Source organism: Malurus melanocephalus, unplaced genomic scaffold, assembly GCF_030028575.1.
Source record: "Malurus melanocephalus ecotype Western Australia unplaced genomic scaffold, MMel_1.1 scaffold_33, whole genome shotgun sequence".
NCBI lineage: Eukaryota > Metazoa > Chordata > Aves > Passeriformes > Maluridae > Malurus > Malurus melanocephalus.
The window spans coordinates 2,572,261-2,593,133 of record NW_026623265.1 but is presented as its reverse complement, the minus strand read 5'-3'; the positions used below and the strand labels follow the sequence as shown (position 1 = coordinate 2,593,133).

Here is a 20,873-nt window from a genome sequence, read left to right as displayed (position 1 = left end):
TAGCCAGGATTAATTTTCAGATACACTATTTGTTAGACGAAGTTAAAGACTTCATTTTTACATGGTAAAAAGAAGAGGGAAACAAGTTTTGAAACAATAATGAGAAACAGTATAAATCAGTCTTTTAAAATGAATGATTCTTTGAATGCTTTTCCTCTTTCTGATTTTAGGTTTTCAAAAATGCATTTTGGTATTTGATCAGGTGTGCATTAGACAATAAGGATCTTGACAGATACAGATTTGCCTTCAGGTCCTTCAATTTGGATTTTAAGGACACTGATATTTCTGGGGATGACGCTGTGTTTTCAGGTAATGTATTGATATTGTTAATCACTTCAAATACATCTGCCCATTCTTATTTTCAGGGAAGCCAAAGCTGTCCGGTTCTGGTGGTTTGTTTTTTTTTTTTTTTGTTTGTTTTTTTTTTTTTTTTTTTCTTCTTTTTTTTTTTACTTAAGTAGGCACAGTTAATTTTTAGGCCTAAGACTTTTTCTATTGACAGCACATCTAGGCTCATCTCTAAATAGGAATGATTGTTTCCTTTGTTCCAGAACGTCTGTTTACCCTTCGTTAATTTATAAAACTGCCCTTTGTCTTCCTTGTGTTGCATTTGTCAGTATTGACAAACATGAACAAACATCTACATATTTTATCTGATGTAATGCAGCTCATCACTTTTGTTCAAACCACCAGTTGAAAAGACCTTAAATGCGTTAATTGTTCACAAAATGAGAGTGAAGAAACACTCAAGTTAGTACCTTCATTGAAAGTTCAACTATTTCTTAGTGATGGGTTGAGAGGCTTTTGTTTATTTTTGAGGGGGGGGATGGWTTTCAATTTTTCCTGGCTTGCTTGTTTGCTTGCTTGWTTTTTATGCTTGTTATTCTGGAAATTATTATGTTGGCTGGCTAATTTGCTGGCTAGTCAWACCCATGTAGTGTAGAACTGGCTACACCACCATCTGCCTCTTCTCCAGCCTGTGKTTAGGGTGTGCTGTGTACCTGAACATTCTCTGAGAGAAACCATTGGAAGGCCACGATATTTATTACGAGCAGGGATAATTCTCCTCCCACTGTTTCTTTGCTTCATTTTTTATGCAGTTTGGAGGCATGTGCACTTACTATTAAGTTTGCTTGGCAACAAAATTTTTCTTTTTAGGACTTATTTTTCAGTCTTTGCAACTTTAAAATCTATTAATATTAGCATTTAATTCATTAATAGAAGCCTTATGTCACATCACAACAGAAAAAAATATTTATCTGGTTGGTGGGAAGATACATGAACACCATTTGAAGCCGTTTCTTTGGGACTTAGCTTTTCCTTCATCTGTTGTGAGCTTACAGAATAAAGTGTTTCTACTTGATCAAACAAAATTATACTAATTTGGTTTTGATTAGTCCATTTATTCTGGAAAAATAGTATAAAAACTAAATTAAAATTTACACAAATATCTTTACTGACAAAATGATGTAATAATCTTCTTTTAAGAAAATATTTATAACCACGTATACTTTTGTCTTTTTACTGGGAACTTTCCTTTGAATCTCCCCTCTTCTGAAGTTTATTCTTCTGTGAGACATCAGGTATTTTTCAGAGAAATGCATCCCATGACAAGGGTCAACATATTGGCATTTGTCACACTAGTTGAAGTAAACAACACCTGTCATATATTTTCAATATGACTGTGCTACTGATTTCTGTATTCCAAAAAAACCCTTAAACACTTGTCAGCAATAGAAGACATTTTTTAAATAGATTTGAATAATTAGCACAGTTGACAGGTTGTAGCAAAGATCTCATATAAATTACTAAAATATGAGATCCACTGTGACAGAATATTTTTTAGGAGTTGGGCAAGGAATCAAAAAAGTAGAAATATGCATGGAGAAAACAAGTTCTGATTCAGTTTTGTTTCCTCCAGTGTCCAACATACCCTTTTAAATTATTTGCTTTTGTAAAATTAAATTACAAAAGATCCCTACTGGACTGGAAAGTTAATTGTTTCCCTTTGGTTTTAGTGACATTGGACATTTTTTGACCTTTATTGATGTTTTTCCCTGCTTGATAAAGGTTTCTTTGGAGTAAATGCATGCTCTTCAGGTTCCATCCAGAAGCCTAAAGAAATAAAGCATAAACCAAGTGAAATGTCACAGAAAAACAGGTAGATAGCAGGAAAAACCAGTTCAAAACTGCACTGTAGAAAGCCTAGAAGGATTGGCATCACCTCATTTCTCTGGCTCACATTAGTACTGCTGCRTTGTTAGGTTAGTTGCTCAGAACTTGTCAAGACTTGAGGTTGTAATCCTTTGGAACCTAACAGGCATCAGCGTAAACTACCATAACAGATGAATGAAATATTTTTGTCATCTGTGTCTGAGAGTGTATAAGGTCAAATCTGAGCTTTCTTTGAAATGCCACCTCCGTTTTATATTAGCATGTTCATTTTGCACTGTGTGCTGAATTAATCTCAAGATTTACCAAGGGCAAGGATATTGTGATGTACTGCAGTTAGTGGTCATGCCTGGTAAGGTTTCTGAGGAGCCAAAGTGACCTAATGATATTTTGTTTTGCTCTACCAAGTTATGATCCATCCTGCTGGAGCAATTAGCACAAGAGCCACAAGAAACAAGTGGAAGACCATGCCAYATGAACAAAGAAAAAAAAGATGGAAGTATCTGAAGCTGAGTGCTCCACCATGGCATGGGTCTTCTGTACCCATATTCACTCTTCTGGAAAGAGAGTGAATAAAGAGACCCTGCAGAACTTTGGGCAGTGATGAGGTGCTGAATTTRCAGAGGCACATGATGCTTCCTGGGAAAGGAAGCCTATCCGGATGATATTACACAAGAAAAGGTGTTGGCAGCTCAATACTGCCTGCCTCCTGTGTTTTGCACATGTTCTTTGTCTACCTTGTCCTGGTTTCCTTGGGCCCAAGTGAGCAAGTTCACTGGAAGTCTGTGGCAATGATTTTAAAGAGTGTCAGACACTTGACGGTCATTTAGGCAGATTTCAAGGGCTACATGTCTTTCTTGTGGATAAATTCCAATTTTCAAGTGGAAGTGGAGTGCCTTTTATGTACAGATCTCCTAAAACCTTCTGATCTGAGATTTTATCTAGAAGCCAGGCTGTTCTCTGTAAGCTTATCTTAACTGTGTAAACTGTATTTGAGAAGTCCTGTTCCTGCTCAGTTCTTTTCCAAAACAAGCTTCTCCAGAAATATCAGTTGAATGATTATATGGTTGTGTTGTGTGATTGAAAAGAGAATTCTGAACAYTTGTTTCTTCTTGCACTTGGGATTTGATCTTGAGTTCCAGTAAAGGGTGAGGGAAAGCTTGATGTTATTTGTTGAATATGTGAAGTGCCTCTTGAGTACATGCAAAATACTCTTTTTTCAAAAAAATAATTGTTACATTGCCTGCAAGAAAATTGCAGTGATTTTATAGTGAACAAAGTCTTGCTAGGTTGCTTTGAAAGTTTCAGTTTTATTATTAGCAGTGTGTCTTCTGATTAGCAGCTAAGGCATGTCAGAGATTTTTGACAAATCTGTTTTCAATCATAATGTCAAATTTGAAACATCCACTAGTTCAATATTGATTGATTTTAAAGCATTCACTAGTTTAATAATGATTTATTTAAATCATTTCACAGTATACATTTCTCTGATTATAAGAAAAAATACTAAGAAATATTAAGTAAGAAAAAAAGCCTTTAAAGATCACAATATTTAATTTAGACCTCATTATTTTGACTTAAATGTTGCAAAAAAAAATTTTTGTTCTTTTGACATTGGATAAAATAAAATTAGAACAAAAAAGAAACTCCTTAGGAATATATACTTTAGGAATATATACTCATAATTTTGGGGATTTGGTCTGATCTGTGGTAAATTTTGACAGTTTCTAGAAATAGAATTGATTTCTGTGTGACAGTCCACCCAAATTTTTTATATTTGTGTTTTCAGAAACAGTTTAACATTTAACTAACTGACTGTATATCCAGGTGTTTATTCTCACAAATGAAATGTTTTATTTCTAGAGACATAGATATTTATTTCTAGATACGGATTCCACTTGACATCTTCAATAGGTGAAATTTTCAGCTGGTTCATAGGTCAATACCAGACCAAGACTTTTTCTGTGTACTTTTATATATTRTTGATTCCTGTTCCATGTTAGGATATGCTTACTTATTAGGTCAGTCTGTGCATATGTGTGTTCATAAATATACAACTTTTACTTTATAATATATGATTTTGCTTTATATGGAGAATGTAGACTCTGCAGCAGAACTCATTCTTCTGAGCTAAATCACATGCTGAAAATTGAAGTCTATTTCCCTTCTGTGAAAACAATGATTGGTGGGKTCAAAAGTCATATTGCCACTGAGTTATTTAATTGTAAAATAGACAAACTTGTAGATTGAACAAATTAATTTTGAAATGTGTTACATTGATGAATGAATGGGAGAGCCAAAACTTTCCAGGGGTGCACAGACAGGACACATTTTAGAATACGTTAAATTTCAGTTGGATATTAGGGAAACATTTTTCACCATGAAGCTAGTCAAAAATTAGAAAAGAATACCCACTTAAATTATGGAGTCCCCATGGTTATGAAAGTATTAAAAAAATGGCCATGGCATTTAGTCAAGAACATGAGCAGCCTACTGTAAATTGATCCTGCACTGGATGTAGGATTGGACCAGATGATCTTCAGTGGCCCACTCTAGCCTGTATTATTCTGTGATTATATGCTTCTGTTTTATAAAAGTGGTTGTGCCATTCATGTTGTTGGGTTCTAATCTGTTTTCTATTGAAGTGGGCTTGTGTAATCTTTCAGTCCCCAAGTATTAAAGAGGCTTTCTAAGATTTGGAAATGCAGCACTGATGAGCAATGAAGGCTTGAGAACACAGCCTGATTTAGCAATATTTGGTAAAAGAGATTAGATTGAAATGTGTGATCTGGCTGATGTAAACACTATCTTTTCTTAAGATTGTCTGCCTGCAATGTTGTCTACATTTTTCAAGCAGATTCCTCTTCTCCTTTTAGCTTGTTGGAACTTCCTTTTGCAGCACTGTTTCCTACCCACCGTGCAGTCTTGTCCCCTTTGTTCCATGTGTGTAGTTCCAAATTACCCCCCAGGCACTCRCCCCGTGGAGTATTGCTCCCCACACCCTTCGCTAAGGCCTGTGCTAGATTTATCTAGATTAATCTGCTAGAGTGCTGATGGCTAACTCTAGGCAAGAATGTCTTCAAAGAACTCACTGCTAACCTGTCAAAACCTACTAATTTCTGTTCCACTTCAAAACTTCTTGATAACAGAAAACCAGACGAACTCTCCCTTTATCATGGACCTTACCCTTATTCCATGACTTCTTTGCAAAGGAATATAAACAAAATATTTTGAGCAACATTGATGTTTAAACTATTATTTAATGAAATGCTCAGATTGAGAGACAGAAGTACTTAAAATCTTATGAAGCTGTGTTTAGAGTCATGATTTTGTGTATCAAGTCCTCTTGGTTCATGTTTGGAAGAATATTTTGAAATTACAGTAGGAGATATGATTTTAAAAAATGTCCTGCAGTGGTTGTCCATGAAGAGAAAAATTAAATTATTTTGGTGTTTGGAATTAGCAAAGTAGTTGACATTTTGACTTTGTGTAATTATACAGTATATTTTCTCTGATTTTATCATGATAAAAACAAAATTTCAAGAGTGATGTTTTTGTCATTAAAGTTTTATGATTGAAATCGCTTGCTATTTTGTGGTTTGTTTTTTTTTTGTTTTTGTTTTTTTTCTTTTTAAATTCATTACAGGCAGCTACAGCTTTATTGACATTGCTCATTCTTCCAATCCTTCAGAGAGCAGTGAGGGGAAATCCCTTCGTAGTTGGGAGAACCRAACTCCCACAGCTGAAGAAGAAGCAGCAGCTCTCAAAATTCAAGCCTTCTGGAGAGGGACCTATGTTAGGAAAATACTGAAGAGCAGAGAACCAGGTGTGTCATTTAAAATTGCCTTTCAAAAATGTTTCATACTTCATCYTCTTCAAATCTTTAATGTAACAAGTTTTTTACTAATTAATATCGAGATAAAATTGACTGAAACTAATGAAATAGAACTTATGGTTCTATTAAGTATACTTAACCASTCAGTTAGCATGTATGGTACTAAAAAACAAAGGAAAGATACACCTCTCCACCAGATTTGCATAAATACTAAGCCAGAATTTACATTAATGTAGATTTAAGTGAGAGCTGGGCTACATGTTAGGGTTTTTTTTTTTTTTTGTGGAAATGTAAAGGAAATCATCCAAGAACCTAAGCATCATAATGAGAAATCAGTGGAACACACACACACACACACACACACACACACACACACACAGAGTATCAGAGTATGATGCTGTGCTCCAGAGATGCTGTACTGGTTCTTATGTATATAGATAGAGGAATCTTACATAGCAAGACATACAGCATGTTTCCTATTCAGCACTTCTATTATCTCAGCAGTAATACTGTGTCCAAGTGTCCAGGAAGAGAGAAGGAAAACAACTCTGGGTAGAGTTTTAAGGATCAGGACTAAATAGAGGCCTTGTACTTACAGGTGATAGTTTCTAGTTTCAGAAAGACCAGATAAAAAAAAAGAGTATGCTATAATCTGTAAGTACCCAYATGAGAAAAGGAATTTGGTAGCAACAGGATCTTTAGGCTGAGATCCAAATGGTTAATGAGAAGATCTTTAGGCTGAGATTCAAAGATTKTGACTTGAATCCAAACATTCAAGTTAGAACCAGTGGCATCTATTTTTAAAAGGATATCTTTGAAATAAACCAGGATCTGTTTTGTGCTACTGAAAACTTTTAAAATCAAACAGTCTASTCTTCATCTGTATTCCATGCATAGGAGAAGACACCTTGAGATGCCAACACATCCTGTTACATGAGAATTATCCACCATGGGTGGGATGATTTACCCACTGGAGCTACCCAATTCTTTTCCTTCTAGCTAGACAGATAGTTTAGGTACATCCCAACCCCTTCCTGGTATCTGCAAATGAAAGCTGTTGGGAGTTAAATAGCCTATTCTCTGAGGACAGAGATTGCCAGATATCACTCCAATATGTTACAGTGAAAAAAACTGCAAATTAGAGAAAATATTGATCACATAATTTCTGCAGCTGTAGGAGTGCTGAAAAGTACAAAGGTGATGATGAGTGGAATATATTCCGTCAAAGGARAAAACAGTTTTCAGCTCAGTGAGAATTCTGTAAAACTCCAAATAAACCAATTCACTTGTGCAAATGGCATTTTTCAAAAGTATTTGGCAGGTGTAAATTTAGAACAACAAAGCTGGGTGTTTATATTTTCTAACCTATTTTTTTATTTCTAGRTACTAAAGAAAACACTGATGTCACAGAAACCTTGAAAGAATTGTGGACTGTGATTGAGTTAAATTTTGAACAGTGTGCTCTAATATTGTTAAGGTAATCATGTAATAAACTATTTTATTGCAGGCAATTATATACAATTGTCATAATTGGTATTTCACAAAATAAACATGGTAAGGTCATTATTAGTGTCAAAATTGCAAAACGCTGATGGAAAGGATATATGACTGAATATATGCTATGCTTTATTCTGTGTACCCTACATGAGCGAAATCTAATTTTTAGATATGTTACAGATTTTTTCCTACAGCTTGAACTAGAATATTACCTTTTTCCTGTATTTAATTTTTTTGATACTTTGTARGCTGTTCTGTATTATAGATCTGATACTGATTCCTTAGTTAAGCATTTACCCAGTTGATTTAAAGAAACTTTTTGATTTTTGCTATCTCTTAAGAAATTATGGTTGACAGCAGAAAGGAGATATCTATACTATTTAATAGTACCCAGTTTATTATCTCATCAGGGGAATTTTTTGCTGCATTTTCTTGAAGGAAAGTAAATGTATTTCTGGGTATGTGCTTTCCCTGATAATTTATTGCAGCTTTTGGAAAAATAGCTGTTCTAATTTAAACAGTGTGCATTAAGTCATTTGCAAGCATAACACTTTTTGGAGATCACATATTTCCATTAAATTCTTCAAAAATCTCTCTGCAAGTGTTCACACAACTGATCTAGCAGTAAATCAGTTGTTCCAGGGGTGACRAGTGCAAACTGGCAATAATTACTTCCTGTGGATATAAATCCTCACTCTTTATAACGAGCAATTTGAGCAACACYCTCACTAGGTATAATTTTATTTTACTTTTTCATGTTTCTAATCCTGTAAAACCTGTGTACATTGGTGGGATTGGGACTTTGCAACCACAGGCTTGTTCCAAACATTAGCCATCCATTTTAGATTTGCATCATCTCTATATCAGCAAAGATGAGATGCAGTTTTTAGTCTGTCTTCAGACTTTTAAAACTTATGGGGTTCACAGACGTTGACTTGGGGATAAATCTGACCATTAAAATCATGCTAATGTGCTTGTTCTTAATTTAACAGCTGACAGATTTCCATTTAATGTAACAAGTGAATGTAACCTTGATCAATAAGTTTTGCTTTTATTCCGTTGTTGTTCCAAAATGTTTTAAAATTAAAGGGATTTTGATCACCTAATGCTAACACAGCTTTAAGATGACAATTTAATATAAAGTAAACATGTGCTAATCAATATTTATTTATTTAAAAAGAAAATGAAAAGGAGGTAAAGTTTTGTAGACACCCTAACATTTTGGAATGTTAGAAACAGTTGCAGTCATGGATAGACTGATGGATAGAAATGTGTATATGTATTTGCCATAAGGTCCAAAAGAGCTGATCCCTCTGTTAATTTTTTTTTTTTTTTGAGAGTGAATAGCTACTAGAGAAACATTAGTAACATATTTTATAGGTTTTTTTAATGTTCATGTACAAAGTAGTGTTCTTCATGATCAGCATAAGTAAAAGCCATTATATATATGTACCCTTCTGATTTGATTTAAGTATTTATCTTGTTTTCTGCTTTCCAGAGAAATGTTTAGAAGAAACCCTAAGTCAGTACAAAAGTTTCCTTGTTATGAAGATGAGTGGTGTAAGATGTTTTTCAGTGACTATGCAGTAACATATGGTGATCAACCACCCAATGCATGGTTTCTGATTTTCAGGTGAGTTCCACAGAGCCCTGTATAACTCTTATGGGGATGTAGTATTGATACACTGTGGGTTTTCACTAACCTGCTGAAAAATTGACTTGTTGTCTGTCTCCTTTCCTTAAATTCTGATGTATATTTGTTCTGGCTTTGGCTGAAACAGAATTTTCTTCTTTATTTCCTCTTCATTTTCTTCCTAGTAGCAGGTACAGTGCTGTGTGTTTGGATTCAGTATGAAAATAATGTTGATAACTAACTGATGTTTAGGTTTTTGAGTGCTTACACCAAGTAAAGGACTTTTCAGTCTCACACTCTGCCAGTAAGGAGGTGCACAAAAAACTGGGAGGAAGCACAACCAGGACAGCTGTCCTGAAATGGCTAGAGGGATGTCCCATACCACAGAACATCATGCTTAGTATGTAAATTGTGGGAGAATTATCCAGAAGGTTATGCTGCTCAGGAACGGGCTGGGCATCAGTCAGTGGGTGGTAACAAATTATACTGTGCATAACTTGTTGCTCTTTGGTTCTGTTCCTCTCTCTCCCTCTCCTGATCATTAAAAATATTACTAAAATATTTATTAGTATATTTTGTTTTAATTAATAAATTGTTCTTAACATAGGAGATTTAGACTTTCTTTATTTCTCCTCCACAGGTGGGTTGTGTGCAGAGAGTGAGTGAGCAGCTGTGTGGTACTTAATTGTTCACTGGGGTTAAAACATGGCAATATTTTTGCTCTGTGTTCCTAAATCCTTTTATTTGTGAACATAATTGTGATATAATTCAATTTTTTTTTAGAGAAATATTTATTGTCCCAGAAGATATGCTTATATTGACAAAGGTGTATACCACTATCCCTTCCTGTAGACTTCATGTTCTTGATAATGACACACTGGAGAAAATGCCACATGCCTTTTTCAAAGTGGCACCTCATGTTTATTCCAAAAATCAGGTAAATGCAAGAAGTTGTCGTGAAAAGCATAAATTTATAAATAATAACAGRTTCCCAAGTTCTGCTGAGATTTTTAGCTATGTCATAGTGTTCTACTTCAAAGTACACCCTTATTTATTAGCAGGTTTGAACAGAGACTATCACTGATCTGCTTCTATGCTAAATCTCTATAAGTGAGATTCAGATTACTCTCTCTTCTAAAATCTTTCCAGCTGCTGTTGGTTTGGGGTTTTTTTCTTGTTTTTCATGCATAACACTGAGAAGAGTAAACTTTGTCCCAATGTTTAACATGTGGCCATAAAAATTTGAGTAAGGAATGATAAGTGTGTCTTTGGGCTTTATTTCTGTTTATATATCCAATTGGGATGCCCTATTTTGCATTGCTATTGCTGCTTCATGTAATTCTGTAATCCTAGGTGCTTTCCTGAAAAACTGAACCCTCTAGCTTTTTATTCTTGAGTAAACATAGTGTATTTCACTGCTGATTGTAATGCTATTATTTCAGTCCATTTCTGTAGTTTAGCATTTTCTTTGATTCTTATTTTCTCTTCCTTTAAAGCTACCTTATTTCCTAGTTTGTGGTATCAGGCATCAGGCATGTGTATATTTTCCATTCCACCATGTACAGTACTATTAAAAATATTGAATGGAATCACGTTCAGGTCAGATCTTTGAAATCTCACTGACTGCATCCTAATCTTCAATAAGCCATGARTATGTGCTTTCTGGATGGGGTTGTTCAACAGCCACCCTGGTTTCTTCATTATCACAGTATTTCCTTAGGCTAGAAGAATGTTCAAAGAGTGTAAGGCATCTCCTTCTTTCCCACAGTAAGCTGTTCTGAAGAAGGAAGGATCTTTATTGGTTTGATGGGACCAATTCTTTACAGTCTTTTTTCTATGTTGAGGGGGCTGCAAAGAAGTAAATTTTGTTCATTTTTTCATAATGCTYTCAGCCATTGAACTTACCTAAATGATAATTTTCTGGGCAGCTATGTCCATCTGAAACAAAAAAGACAACATGGTAGTTTTATAATACCGTAGTATCTTCCATCAATTATCAAACATAACTTAAAAGTTTTTGATTGTTTTAGTTTGTAGTTTAATTATGATTCAGACAGCTCAGAAGTTCATCAGACCTAATTAATCCAAACTCTTCATWTATCTGCATTATCATTAATTACTTAATTTCTTTTCTCCCTTGCCTCGTCTCTTTAATATTACTCCAGTATTAAYTATTCTAGTCTCATGTTCACAGTTGACCTTTTAGCAAAGACACGTTCTGTTCACATTTTAGTCTTCTCTATCTCATCTGTCAATAACAAGACATTGATGTCAGTTACAGACTAACACTGTCGGAGCAGTCATCGTGTCTTTTTTTTGTAGCTTCCAATTTCATAAGACTTTTTTTTTCTCCTCTGGAATCAACTTAGTGTTTATCTAGTGTTTATAGTCAATATTTGCTGAATGTGACAAATAAGCACTGCTGCTGCTAGAGGACCATGCTTTAAAAATAAGGGTTGCAGACAAGTTTTTCAAGCTCTCAAATCTAACTGGGTTCCTCAGAAATTGGGTATGGATTCCAACAGACAGGAGAATGCAGGTTGGAATCTGACAGTGGCAAGTAGCAGGATGCAAAGAGAAATCTCAGTGGTAAACACTGCTTACTGCTTTTCAGGAAAGAGACAAGTTGTGGAAAGAACAACCACAACTGCAGATGTATTTCAGGTCCTGTGTAGCAAGACACARCTGTCTAGTTCTGCTCTGTAAGGCAATTTTTCCATTTTTCTGATTTCACTAATCCTTTCTCWGACTTTCTCCTATTTAATCTGTTTTCTTGTAGAAAGGTGTCCAAAATTGTAAACAATATGCCAGATAATATCTTACTAATCTTTTCCGCAGTACTGTAGTTTCCACATTAGATATGTTTGGGGTTTTATGCACTACCCAACTTGGTACATTCTGTAATAGTTTTTTTTTTCCCATGGGTATAGCACAATAACCTCAGTGATTCTGTTAATAAATAATGATAGTGGCCCTTTTTATTTGATTCCTGGCCTTCCCTATTGAAGAAATCCCCTCTTAAAGCAMCATTTCTATTATTATTTGCTTAACTAATGGCTTGTATTTTATAATATTAAATGTGGTTAATAGCAGTAAACAATGATTTTTAGGGTATTGAAACAGAATTGTGCAGGCATACTTTATTTTGCTACTTGTTCTTATTGCATTTCTCAATCTCTGCTCCTGAGTTCCTCAGTAACAAGATAACCTTATACTCTACAATTTAGCTTGTTTTCTTCCTATTTCTAAATAGTTCATTATTGTTTGAGTGGACCTGCACAATCTTTTGAAAAATATTGTTACTTTGACAAGATATTTTTCAATTAGTAAACACAGAATACATCTGYATTTTAATCTGATTTACATTTTTTTAATAACAGTATATTGTAAAAATGGTCAATAATGTAATATGTCAAGAAAGAAATTATACAATATGCCTTGATTCCTAAATGTCAGTATTATTACATAAAAAGTTATTAAAAATAAAATGCACCTACTAGTTCTGCTTCCAAACTATGACTCAGCAATTTATAACAGAGCTAAAAAGGAATCCTGTCAACAGATACTGTTATTCTGCTGCAGAGACACTCCTGGAACTATGTAAAGTTCATTTCAGAATGATTGACAATAAAGATAAAATCTGCACACTAGCAATAAAGTCTGTCTTCTTCTTGCAGACATTACAGTCTAGATAGAAACTGGCTACTTGCTTAGCATTATTTGTATTTTTTAGGGCATTGCATTATATTTTCTTATTTTGTGGTGGTTTTTTTCTACTGCTGGATACAGTTGATTTGGTTTAGTTTTTGGTTTTTTTTTCTTTTAATTCTGTTCTCTTTATTATTCACAATTCTTTTGAACAGATTTTAGAAAAGGATAGAGATAAGCATTCAAGCTTGAGCTGACCTACATAGATAAGAGTTTAAGAAATCATCACTACCACCATATTTAGTCTAGCAAATAGAAGTCTGTTTGAGCAAGGAGACTGCTCAGTTACATGCCTTGACTAGTCATAGAAGAACATAAAATAATCATCTTACTTTGCCATAAAGTTAGTTTGGGTGGTGTATTAAGAACCAATCCTTTCTGATTCTAGAGACAGTGAATTGTAACAATCTAAGTAAGTAATGCAACATCTCGAAGTTTTTTTTTTAAGACAGAGACATAAATCTAATKGGGTTGTTAAGTCTGTTTCCTTATTTCTGAGTAGTGATGGATGATTATTTGATATTCCTCAATGCAAAATTTAGTCATTGTGCTTTCTAATTTCTCATAGTATTCAGAAAGTGCTCACTCAAACAGTCTTTTGGTCCTAAGTCTAAATTTTCTGCATATTTATAGTGAAAGTTAGATTGTGTAACATTATCTTTATAAATAGGTATACAAGAGAAAGTGTTCTTCTCGTGCACCCCATGCTGTCAGAAAGCAGCTGAATACATGACTAAATCCTTCTGTTTCCAAGTGTGCTTGATAAGAACAGGGGGGCTGTGACCATATGCTTAACTACATATTTAAATGAGTTCTCCTGAATGGTAACTTGGAGTGGTTGCTATTACCTTGTGGTGATTAAAGGTTGTAAAGTGCCTTGCAATTACAATTGCACAAATTGGAATAATGAATAATTTATTTTACTTTCATTCTGAAGATTCAGTATTCCTGGGGTCACAGCCCTGCATTTTTGGACAGTCCTGAAATAACAACCCTGTTTATTATAAGTATTTTTCAACAGAGGTGTTTTTGCTGGTAAATCCTGATTTCTTTAAACAGAAAGCGATTACACCTTCCAAAGAATTTTCTGCTGGACTATTTCTTGGGTGGAACATGAAATTTTAATGTTGGAAATAGTGAGTTARTAAGGCTATCTTGGATTATATGAAAAGGGACTTGATTCTGAGTTCCCCTGTAACATTACAACTGGCYGTTGCACTCCTTATATCCTATTTTCCTGCAACTGCCTTTCAGATAATCRCATTCATATTGCCTTCATTTTTACAAATACAAATTAATCACATTTTGAAACTTTTAAGTTCATTCTGCTCCTCATATTCCTGTTCTCAGGATTCGTAAAGACAACATAGATCTGCATCAGCCTTATTAGTCGTGTGTTGTGTTTTTTATTAATTTTTACTTGAATTTTTTAAGACTACAAATATTTTTTCTTAAATCAACATTCTTCATAAATCATTATTAAATTAGGATGTTTGTGTAGCCTCAGATTTGAAGACTGAAGTAATTTCATCTCTAAATTTCCATGCAAGAAACTCATCCACCCCTACTTTTACACTGCTAAAGCATGAAGGAGCATTTTAAATCATCAAATAATTTTGTTAGGAAGTGACTTCAAGACTTTGGTTGTATCTGTCCCTAAAAACACCTCCCAGCTTTGAAGTTAGATGAAATTGGATTGGACTTGCTATGTAGCTCTTGTTAAATTTCTATAATAAGAGATCCTTCATAATTTAGAATAGGCTAGAATAATAAGATTCTTGATGAAGGATGTCTTATTATATTAACAAGTGTAACATGGACAAAGTGTTTTGCATGTAGTCCTAGAGTGCATTTTGAGCAGTGTTATTGCCACGTGAAAGTTACTTGTTTTCCCCTTCCAGAAAGGATACACATTTGTGGCTGAAGCACACGCTGGTGACCAACATGTGGCAGCTGGAAAATGGAAACTCCGTTTCATCAGTTCCCGTAGTCCACTTCCATTTCTCTCTCGTGGTGCTGTGAATAGTGCCTATTCTACTAAAGTATTTAAGGAGAATTACATACCAAATGATGAGTTTTTACTGTTTAGGTAAATATTGAGAAAAGAATGAATAATGGCTGGTTTTTGTATGGGTCCTCCTTACCAGAAAAGCGTGTTCTACCCTCTTCCTAAAAGGGGAGATTATTGATGAAAATATCTGAATTTTTTTGACTATCAAATTTAACATTTGTTTAGGTAAAGTGTTATCTTGTGAAATATTGCCATTAGGTGTGAAGTGCTATAACTATAACTATATAACAGACTATAACTTTAAAATCATCACAATATTTTGTATGTCTATAAGCTCAATCATCCATATGCCAATTACGGACATTCCATAGTACTTTGCGGGATTAAATATATATTAAAATTGAGATTTTGCAGGTGGAAAGGAGACAAAGTTTTAATATTTTCAGCTATAGTGATAAAGATATAATTAATACAGGAATAAAACACTTTTTTTCCTGAAATATCAGACTAAKTTTCATCTTGCAGTGTTGGTAGAAAATTTTATATACATTTTATTTTAGTATGCTTTTTCTTTTAGAAGAATGTATTTAATAAAAATGTATTTTAATAAAAAATCAAATTTTTTACTGATACTTTTTAAATTGATTAAAAATCATTAAAATCCCTTCCGAGTTCAGAAGTGACTATTACTAAATTGCTATRTTGAAGTTTTTACACAAAGAACTACATATTGCACTACAACAGACCCTGTGGTTAGGGCTGATTAAATGTGTATATTTTGAAGGTTAATTCTAAAACATTTTATCATGATTCTTGAAAGTTTTTTTCAATATTTGAAACCAATGAATTATTCTTGGGATAGAGGTCTCTTTAACAGAAGGAATCAATTTCAATATAAATGAAGAAAGCATGTAATAGAAATATAACAATTGCACTAAAAAGTTGTAAACTCTCCTTGATGATTTTCATTATTTTCTCCCTTATGATGTTAGCAATCTTTAAAAAAAAATATTTTAAGATAGTTATGTATTTTTAACTTCAAATGTACCGAAGTCAGGATGATGGATTTTTTGTGTGTTGTGGTTTCTTTACTTGTTTGATGAGATTAGTCATAACAACTTGAATTTATGGGGAAAAAAAGCATATAATACATGAAGCAGTGGGTCCCAACATAACAGACTGTCCTCAGACTGTAATTGTACAGGTTTTTAATGCCTTGTCAGTCTTTTAAGCTGACCAAAGTAGCAGCTGCTATCAAAGGAGATATCCCTGCCCTTTTGAAAACAATCTTTTTTCCCCTCAGGTACTTTTTTAATGACACAGTTCCCTAATCTGGCTAATKTTATTCAACAAATACAAGTACAGTAGGAGGTTAAATGCCTATTTGGACATATGATAAGGTAGAGAAAAGAAAGAAATAGCTAGACAATCCTTTTTTCAGCAGCAGCAGCACTTGCTTTGTTTGTTGATTCACTGCACTAAAACTCCCTACAGGAAGCTTAGCCCATCACATTCCAGGAATAYAGTTGATTCATAACTCAATTGTAAGTTTTTGCTTCCAGTTCAGCACAACGTTTAGGTACTTCCCTAAAAAAGAATGATCAAGTATAGGTGGTTATATTGCTGTAATTTTTTTTTTCCTCTTTAGGTATTTTGTAAAAGCCACAGCACCACATACTGCTACACTGCAGGTACAAGCTTCTAATTCAGATGTGTTCATTAAACTACAAGTCATGGATAATGAGAAAGAAGTTGCTAGTGTCATTGGAAAGGGCTATGCATTCATCCCAGTTTTTAATTTCTTGAGCAATGCATCACTTCTGAACTCCCACTGTAAGTATTGAATGCTGTATTTGATAATTTTATTCAAAATTTGATCATTTTCTAATTTTTTAAGATGATATATATATACATTTATATATAAATATATAAATGACATATATATATTTTACATTCTTACAGCAACTTTAGATAATCACAGAAAATACTATTTTTCCTACTCTTTTCAATCTCTGATTGCTTTGAGATTGAGTGAAATCAGCTACATTTTTAAGCAATGAACAGAAATCYTTGGCTCTCAACAGTGAGGAAAGTTACAGAAGGGATTGATGGAAACAAGGTGTCCAGTCCCACTTTTTTCCTCTGCCTCTTGTGTTTGTATTATAACTGAGTAAAGAATCTTGTGAATAGTGAAGTAGCTCTTCAGTTCTGAAAATTTGCATGCATCTGCTTGCCTTGTCCTTGAGAATTGAGATATATTTTACTTTCAATATCTTTCTACTGTTTGTTTCCTCTGACAGTCCAAAGTTTTTGGCTGTTAGGAAACAGATGCTCAGACCATGAGACATGGTAGATAATTCACAGATTGCAGTGGGCCTTGTGGTCTCAATGTACCATCCTGAGCATCAGTCTTTTTAGAAGAATTACACATTTTACTGGTTTCTCATCCATCATATGAGCCCCAGAGTACAAGGTAAAAGACTCTTTAATAAATGATATAATACTTATCMGTGAGAAAAACTCTAAATTTTTAACTCAGCCTCTGTGACAGCTTCAAATGATACTCATAGAARTAGGAGACACTGAAGCAGGAGCCACTTGCCCCAGACTTGCAAAGTTGCAACAGAAGAATACATGTCCATTATACCATGGTCAGTTCTTTATCACAGCAATGTAAATTCTGAGAAAAAGTTATAACTTGTGGAAACAATTGAATTTAAACAAAATTTCATTTGTAACAAATGTTTTGAAAACATCAGCAAACACTTTACCTATTTTGGCTGAACAGTTGAGTATGAGAAGTCTATTTGCTCAAAGTAAGGCTATTTTATTTTATTTTATTTTATTTTATTTATCTATTTTGCTTTATTTTATTGCCATTCATTACACTGCAGTCTTGTCAGCTCAGTTCTTCATAGTGGTGAGAACCAGTGGTGTTCAAAGGTCCCCTTTCAAAAGTATGCTAATATCCATGTACTTTCTCTAAGTACTTTGAAACTAGKGATGGTACCTAACAAAAATCCAGCTGGCATCTGTTAAAAGTGACTTTCTGTAGTTGAGCAAGCTCACATTCTAARTCTCCTGCAAGTCCAAGTCAGGCAGCATATAAATAGTGGGAGAAGAGACAAGAAAGTAAAGAAAATGAAGTCAAACTCTTTTCAGTGGTGCCCAGTGACAAGAMMATAGGCAATGGGCAGAAACTGAAATACAGGAAATAAAATTTAAGTATTAGAAAAGGTGATTTGTAGTGGGTGATTGTTCAGTTTAAAGGGTTTTTTCCCTCCTTTTATTTTCTTTTTGTTTGTCTTTTTTGTTTGTTTGGTTTTGTAGTNGGGGTTGTTGGTTTTTTAATTGTTTCATTTTCACTCCCAGTGAGTCAATCACTGCCCAGAGAGTGTTTTTGGAGTCTTCATCCTTGGAGATAATTAAAACCTAACTGGATATGGCTGTGAGCACCCTGCCCTAACTGACCCTGCTTTTAGCCATTGCATTGAACTAAATGATTGAACTAAATGATTGAACTAAATGATCAGAGGTGTCTTCCAGCTTCTGCCAGGACCACTCAGTCTCCAGTGATCCTGTGATATCAGTTAGTACTAGAGGCTTATGTTTTGCAGGTTTTTTTCCTTAATGATATAAAAATAGTCCAGTTTCCTTGGATGTGCTGTCTCACTAACAAACTAATGATTAATAAGTGGTCTTAAAAGAAAGAGCYTTCAGCTTGAGATTTTAGCAGTACTCTGCCATCATCTCCCTCTGATGCAGTGATAAGACTTCAGGCACGCTCCAGAGGGCAGAGTTGGGTTATCCAGACATCCTCTTTCATGCTTCATTTCCAGACTTTTGGAACCTAGAGCTCTGCCAGACCCAGTACTCAAAGAGCTACCATCAGACACTATTAGCCATTTGCTACTGACATTTTTATTGTTTGATGAAATTGCAGATGGGCTGCTAAAAATCTTAAGACAAAATTGGAATGAAAGTTTTGTCATCTGAATGYACTCTTGGACAGTTGATTGATATTTGATTTTGAAGTCTGTTTAATTTTACTTAACATACAAGCGCAGTTGAATGAGGTACATAATTCTTAGAGATATTTTCAACAATTGTCCCTGTAGTGCTCAGGTAATTTTAAACAAAAATTTAGTGCCAGCTGCCTGCCTTCATTACAGTTCTTGTATGTAATGGATTTTAGAGGCTATTGTCATGCCATCTTCATTGATAATCTTCAGTTTTCCTGTTTTCTATACACCTCGCTTCTTAATCAAATTATTTCAATTTTATTTCTGTACTATTTTGAATTATTCATTATGTATATGTGTTTCAATTTTAAAATTATTTCTTAAAAAAATTTACAAGGTTGCTTAAATAAAACTGAAGTTTATAAGCAAACAAGTTTGCTACTGTACTCTCTGTGGACACTACTATACATAAAATATGTAAGGTATTAAAGTCTTCAGTTCTTTTATGAAGACTCCTTAACARTAAATCTTTTGTAAATCTGAGTTTTCCAGTTTGAGCATATTGAGAACCTGAGGCAAAAACAAATTGCTCAAATACTGGATTATTRCTCTGCTAAAGCCCAAAATAGCATTATATTTAATCTGCTCACCTGCACTATTTTGAACTGTGTGGTTTTCAAACATGATCCTTTAGAATAATGTATAATATGATTTTCCAATGCTGTATGGGRAAAAAATAATAAATTTAATCATATTTATGAAACACCCTGATTTCTGTCTCAACTGCACCTTGTTACTACGAGAAATGTAAWATTAAATCCTATGGAAACCATGCTCTTAAAATGTAATTCATCAGATGAAAACATTGTTGTTTTAAAGGATGTCATTGAGAAACTGTCAGGATTATCTATGGGTTACCAAGATAATCAGTAGCTATTTGTGGTTACTGGTTTAGGACTGTGGAAGTGGACTAGTAAACTTAATAGTAAACTGGTGGAAATGGAAACAGGAAAAGTATAAAATAGCTCAGCTTATAAGCAGCATCACAATAGTGGCAATAAATTGCCAAGTTACCCTCAGTAAAGTGAAGGAGAATCTTTCAGGAAGTTATCTTGTTGTAAAGATGATAGTCTGAAGACTGAAATAAGTTAAAAGGCTCAATCAAATGACAGAGAAGAAATGGTTTCCAACAGATGCTGAAAGGGGCAGAATAACTAGAAGGGGCATTTTGCGTGTGCCAATCTACTAGGAGGCATATATGAGAACTTTGCAAAATACRCTCAGTAATCAGACACACATTCTAGCTCTAATGTGCTGTGATACAAATAATTTCTGCCAATGTAAAGTTATTTTAATCCATTGTGAATTATTCAGTGAGATATCTGTTACACTAGCCTGGTTGAAAATAGGAAGGGGCCTATTCAGCAGTAGTTGCCATAAAATAATGTTAGGGTTTCAGACTGTATTTGAAGTTGAAATGAATATTTGGATGCTCTTTAAGTTTGTGTTAGTATATAGAGCTGCTGTTCGGAATGAATGACTGTCACTGTTTGTTGTTTTTTTGCTATTGCTCACATTTTTAYAATACTAGATCAAGTGGCCTTAACACTGATAAGCATTAAAGAACTGAAGTTATTTTCCTATTAATATACATCTTGTATATCACAAAGAAGTTAYTTTGTGTAGAATCTTTCATAGAATCCAAACTAAATGAAAATATTGTGAAATGTACTCAGGTTAACCAATATGACAGTATTGTATTATCCAACCTATTGAGTGCCTCTAGGTTGAGTAGTGGTTCAATTCATGGCTTTGTAAAAGCATGTGTCTGCTATTGTCAGAAGTGTTATTATGGTCTGTACAATAACAATACAGAAACACTCAGAAATACTGATGCTAACCTAAGTTCAGATGAAGTTTTGTACATTTGACAATACAGCAAGATTCCTTCTGTCAGTATTTCTTTGTTCTCTAAAAAGTATGTTTTCTCAGAAAAGGGGTAATAGGAAAACACTGCTATACCAAATGGCACCAAACCTGTTAGCTAAGCCAGGT

General features: G+C 34.1%; 1 protein-coding gene across 1 annotated transcript in view; it reads left to right on the top strand.

Moving 5' to 3' along the window:
• ADGB (androglobin) overlaps positions 1–20,873 on the top strand; it is a gene marked incomplete at its 5' end in the record, with an annotated part of 91,010 nt that overhangs the window by 50,793 nt on the left and 19,344 nt on the right. Inside the window, 7 exons of the mRNA XM_057363966.1 lie at positions 171–309; positions 5,864–5,998; positions 7,391–7,484; positions 9,003–9,137; positions 9,921–10,074; positions 14,747–14,934; positions 16,505–16,689. Of these exons, the coding sequence (XP_057219949.1) occupies positions 171–309; positions 5,864–5,998; positions 7,391–7,484; positions 9,003–9,137; positions 9,921–10,074; positions 14,747–14,934; positions 16,505–16,689 (1,030 nt within the window). The remainder of the gene's footprint in view (positions 1–170; positions 310–5,863; positions 5,999–7,390; positions 7,485–9,002; positions 9,138–9,920; positions 10,075–14,746; positions 14,935–16,504; positions 16,690–20,873) is intronic.